The sequence below is a fragment of the Pteropus vampyrus genome, unplaced genomic scaffold (assembly GCF_000151845.1).
Source record: "Pteropus vampyrus isolate Shadow unplaced genomic scaffold, Pvam_2.0 Scaffold111, whole genome shotgun sequence".
Taxonomy (NCBI): Eukaryota; Metazoa; Chordata; class Mammalia; order Chiroptera; family Pteropodidae; genus Pteropus; species Pteropus vampyrus.
In genome coordinates, this window is record NW_011888892.1 from 635,616 (window position 1) to 640,888 (window position 5,273).

The following is a 5,273-nucleotide window of genomic DNA, read 5'->3' on the forward strand; positions in this document are numbered from 1 at the left end:
TTCCTCCCTGGCTGTGAGCAGAACCTCAGCGGGCCCTCGTTGGAACTGCTCCAGGTGACACCCTGCCTCCTGCAGCAGTGACTCGTCACCCATTCATATGTTGAAGTCCTAAACGCAGCACCTTGGAACGTGACTATATTTGGAGAGGTGATGAAGTTAAAACGAGGTCATTAGAGTGGGCCTTGATCCAATCTGGCCGGTGTCCTTAGAAGGAGAGGAAACTGGGGCATACAGAGACACAGGCCGTGCACGCCCGCAGGAGGAAGACCGAGTGGGAAGGTGGCCGGCCGCGAGCCAAGGAGTGAAACCAACCTGCCGACACCTTGATCTTGGACTTTCAGCTTCCAGAACCGTGATTTCTGTTGTGTGGGTCCCCCAGCCTGTATATTTGCAGCATGAGCAGGCTAATACAAGGGGCCTGGGCATGTTGACTCAGACACATGTCACCCACCTCCCCACAGAGCAGCATCTGAAAACCCCCCGAACTAGTCTCATGCGCCATGAACCAGTGGGAGCAATCGACATTGACTTAGAGTTCACTTTCTTGGGTCCAGTCAAGTGCAAACCGACAGTGGTTCCTTCTCGCACTGTGGCGGCCGGCCCGGGACAACAGCGGCCCAGGACGAAGCCCACAGCCTGAGCACGAATTCGACCCCTCGCTTCCAGCCACCTACAGGACTGTGCTCCTTAGCTAGGCCCTAACACAGCTGCGTGTCCATGCCTACCTGTTCCATGAACACGATTAAAGACTCCCGATTATTCTCCCATTCCTCGGGCAGCTCGCTCTCGTGCGGGTATTTGTCACAGCCCACGTAGATGGACAGCTCGAAGCAGTTTGTGTGAAGGTAGCTGAAATCGTTGAGACCTGCCAAGCCAACCGGAAAACATGTAACTGACCGAGGCTCAAGGCGGCACTGGGAGACATTCGAGAACGTTCAAGAGCGGGATTCAGAGATCTCATTGGAAGGAGGCGTCAAGTGTCTGCTATAGATAAAAAAGTAGGGCGAGCGTTGAGGAAGGGGGTGGGGGAGTTGAGAGAGGGCGAGGATGCAGTTTGGATGGTGTAGGGGGGAGACGGGCACATACAAGGGCATCTCCGACAAAAGGAGGGACTGAAAGAAGCGCTTTTTAGGTAAAATCCTCCTATTAGACTTTTAGAATAAGATTATAGTTAATGACAGCACGGATTTGTAGTGTTTGATTAACTTTATCTGTACAGTTACGCTGCTCTCGGCTATAGCGCTATAAATTTTCTACTCGAATCCGTAAACCCAGCTATCCAGACCACCACTGCCGGAGAGCCTAACGGACACCAGGCCCCCGCACTCTGCATGCATTAGCTCGCTAAACCTCCCGTGCGAACCCAGCAGAGAGGCAGACGGCACAGCGCAATTTCACAAATAAGGAAATCGAGGCAGAGAACGGTTCAGAAACACGTCCAGAATCCTGTGTCTGGAAAGAGTGAGAGTCGGGGTTTGAACCCAGGTGCGGGTGACGAGGACTCACTCTAATCGACAAACGCAGCATCACTGCTCGGGGACCGCAGGGCAAACACGCTCCCCACTCGGCCCGGAAGCAGGCAAGCCTGGCGCACCTGACACCGCTTCGACCGACATGCAGGGCCCAGCCTGGCATGGAGTCGGTCCCTATGTCAGGCTCCTAGGGCTCCTGTTACAAATGACCCCAAACTAGGGGACTTAATAGAAATTTAGTCTCCCATAGTGCTAGCGGCCGGAAGTCTGAGATCTCGCTGTTAGCAGGGCCGTGCTCCCTCCAAAGACTCTAGGGATGGACTCTTCCTGCCAGTTCCAGCTTCCGGTGGCCCCTGGCGTTCCTGGGCTTGTGGCTGCATCGCTCCAATCTCTGCCTCTGTCTGCACACGGTCTTCTCCTCTGTTTCTATGTCTTCTCCTCTTCTGCTCCTTACAAGGACATTTGTCAGTGATTTTAGGGCCCATCCAGGCAACACCGATGACCTCGTTTTGAGACCCTTAACTATACCGACAAAGCCCACTTTCCAAATAAGGTCGCATCACAGGTTCTGGGGATTAGGAAGTATATATATATATGTATATATATACATATACATATATATATATGTATATATATATGTATATGTATATATATATGTATATGTATATATATATTTTGGGAGGGGTGGCACCTTTCAGCCCAGTAGAGTATCTAATATTGGGGAAATAAATAAATGAATGTTAGGTGGCACGAAGTTCTAGGGGTTTCTTTTGCCAACATTTTTGTTTTGGTAGAATAGAGTGATCAGCGAGAAGACACTGCAGCGATGTCCTGTGTGATCACCAGGAAGCACTCGCCCAGCAGAAGGTGACACCAATGAGCCCCTGCCCCCCGCCCCCGGATTCTGAACGTCAGGGCTACAGACAGCGGACATGAGCAGGCCGGGGTCCTCTCTGCTGATGGGGAGAAAGAGCAAGTCCCCTGCCATCCGAGCAGCCGTGGTCCTCACCCGTCCTGCCTTCCCTTCCTTCTCCGTCAGCTCACCATAAGGCTAAGGGACACATCACTCGGTGTAAATGTCTGATGGAAAAATCACGGCTCTGGATGTCAGGAGCAGTCCTGTGTCCACCTGCTGCCTAATCGCTAACGTCACAGGCAACATGGTACCGAAAACACTGTCGCTCTCTCCACCGGATTCCAGATTCGAACCACATGCCATCAGCCATGACATGTGATAAACAAGGAAGTAAGAGCAGTGGAAGAAGAGGGTGGGAGAGTCTCAAGTTCATGGCGGATCCTTCGCAGGGGCCTGGTCTGGGCGAAGAAGACTGGTTGAAACGCCAGGGCAGCTCGCTCAAGTCGAACCGAAGCAGAGACCGTCAGAGAGCACGGGGGGGCCGACGGGCAGCGAGTCACTGGTCAGCACAGGCGGGACGTCCCCGGAGGGCTGGGCTCCTCTGTGCACGCGACACTTTCTAGTCCCAACCTTTTAGGCCTCGGTCGTACAGAAATAAATAAATGTGATACATAAAACCTCTGGAGAGGGCCTGTCCTTTACACTTTGTGTCTTGGAAGCACAGGAAGCACAAGAAGAACTGGCAAAATGACAAGAAACCAGGAGAAAGGTGGAGAAGCTGGGGCCACGCTCTCTTTGCGGCCGATTCCGGAGCTTCGGCAAATGTCTTATAAAAGAGGACGGCCGGCAAAGAGTGACTTCGAAAGCAAGCCGCGTGGGCAAGGCGCAGTGGCGTGGCCCAGGCAGACCTTCCAGCGCCTTCCGTCCTGGCTGGGGATGGCGGGACCCCCCTTTGTGCTCGCTTCTCGCCAGGAATCCTGCTCTGGTCACGAGCGTCACGGTGGAACGCGGAGCTCTGTGCGCCCGATGCCACCACGACACCTGCCTTCATCGTGGGGGAGGATGCAGGAATAAAGGGGCCTGACATCACTTTGGAGTTAAGATGCACACAGTACAAACGACGCACGTTTGGAAATGTCTCGAACCCTGCTCTCAACTGCCCCCCTCTCTGTTAACTAACGCCCGTCAGGGCTGTGCTAACAGTGGGCAAGGAGATGGAGCGGAGGGGGTCGGGGAGGGAAGGAAATTAGACATCGCGTTTCGTTCATCCACGAAGAAATGAGTCTGCAGACTTCATCACGTCGCCAGGAGGAAGAATGATTAAAGAGCCTGGAGCCACCACATGGCTCTGCCGCAAAAGTCTCCGAGACAATGGAAAATATAATTGATAGAAAAAAAAATCAAACTCTGCCGACGTGATCATGTGGCAGCCAACTCTTCAAAACGTTGCTACTGACCAGATGCTAATGAATCCGTCTGTGTCCATACCCGAATCAGTCACGGCAGCCATAAAAAATAAACAGATATTTCACGTAAAGATTACTGTAGGTTTTTAGGGCTAGAATTGAAAAGCAAGAATACTTTTTGGCCATTAGGAAATTTTCTTGATAGGGAGGGATTTACATTTATTTCTTCATTTCGTGCAGAGCAAAACCATGAAGGAAACAAATCAAATTCCTCTGCTAGATGTATAACCCAGAAAAAAATGGCGAGCTTTCAGTACTCGTTTTAAAATGGCCATAAAAACAAATATGTCTACTACTTTTTTTATTTTTCTTTTTCCAAGGGTGGAAACGTACCTGAAAAGTATGTGAAGGCTGCATCTCTAGCAAAGTTAAACAATATTAAAGTGAATTAGGACAGGGAACTAGAGAACACAGATAGAGATATGCTCGTGGAAGAGGTCTCATGGTCTCATGGGCATCACGCTGCTGAGAGAGGAGAGAAAGTAGGAGATGGACACTTATCATAACTCGGTGTTTCCGATAAGGCGGACAGAGGACAAACCCCCATCTGTCACCCACGTAATCCTCCCAACAGTCCTAGAGGGACCATCCACACACTGTCATCGTCGTCATAGTTATCATCATGGCTTTACAAATGGGAAATATAGGGGTTCGAAGAAGTTGAGCGACTTGCCCAGGGTCACACAGCATCCAATTGACTGATGGCCCAGAATTTCAACCCAGGCCTATCTGATGTAGGATATTTTCCAAGTTCATCAGAGGCTTGACCAACCCTCACGAAGTGAAGAAAATAAGCAACGAACAATACACGTGGAGTCTCGCCACGCCCACACAGCGGGACCTTAGAGGATGTGACATCCTTATCCCTCTTTACCTGGGAGCCCTGGGCCAGGAGCAGCCCTGACTCAGGAGACAGGTGCCCATCCTGAAACTTGGACCACAGGGTTCTTTGCGTGGGTGCCGGGGGCAGCACCACGTGTCCCCACATCCCACGCAGCTGGGCTTTGACCGGATGCCACGTATGGCTAGGGGACAAGCGCCGACCTCCAGTGGAAGGGAGGTCTGTGAAACAGTCTTCGCCATGCGTCGGGCCTCAGGACACACCTGCATCTCAGAGTCACCTCACCCCAAGGTGGGATCGATGACCGAATGTCCCCCACGATGGGAACAGCCGTGGGACAAAAGCCGGGCTCCTGACGAAGCATCGGCATGCTCTCTGCCCAACATTTCCCCGAAGTCCATGTTTACCCATCGCTGCTCCTATGAAATTTGAACTGCTCAGTGGCTAAGAGCGGCCGCGAAGTCAAACAGACCCAGCTCTGCCCCTTTCTTGCTCAGGCAAAGCCCTTCCGGTCCCCAAGCCCCAGTCATCTCGTTTATAAAACAGGGATAAGCCACGCCCCCCTCAAGGACAGGCAAGGACTGAGGGGAGTCCACGCAGAGTGCTGGCGCCCTGTGGACGGTTAACCACGGTGGCTA

General features: G+C 52.2%; 1 protein-coding gene across 1 annotated transcript in view; it reads right to left on the minus strand.

Annotated features, from left to right (window-relative positions):
* CPXM2 (carboxypeptidase X, M14 family member 2) overlaps positions 1-5,273 on the minus strand; it is a gene marked incomplete at its 5' end in the record, with an annotated part of 98,038 nt that overhangs the window by 5,676 nt on the left and 87,089 nt on the right. Inside the window, 2 exons of the mRNA XM_023533765.1 lie at positions 726-865; positions 4,128-4,170. Of these exons, the coding sequence (XP_023389533.1) occupies positions 726-865; positions 4,128-4,170 (183 nt within the window). The remainder of the gene's footprint in view (positions 1-725; positions 866-4,127; positions 4,171-5,273) is intronic.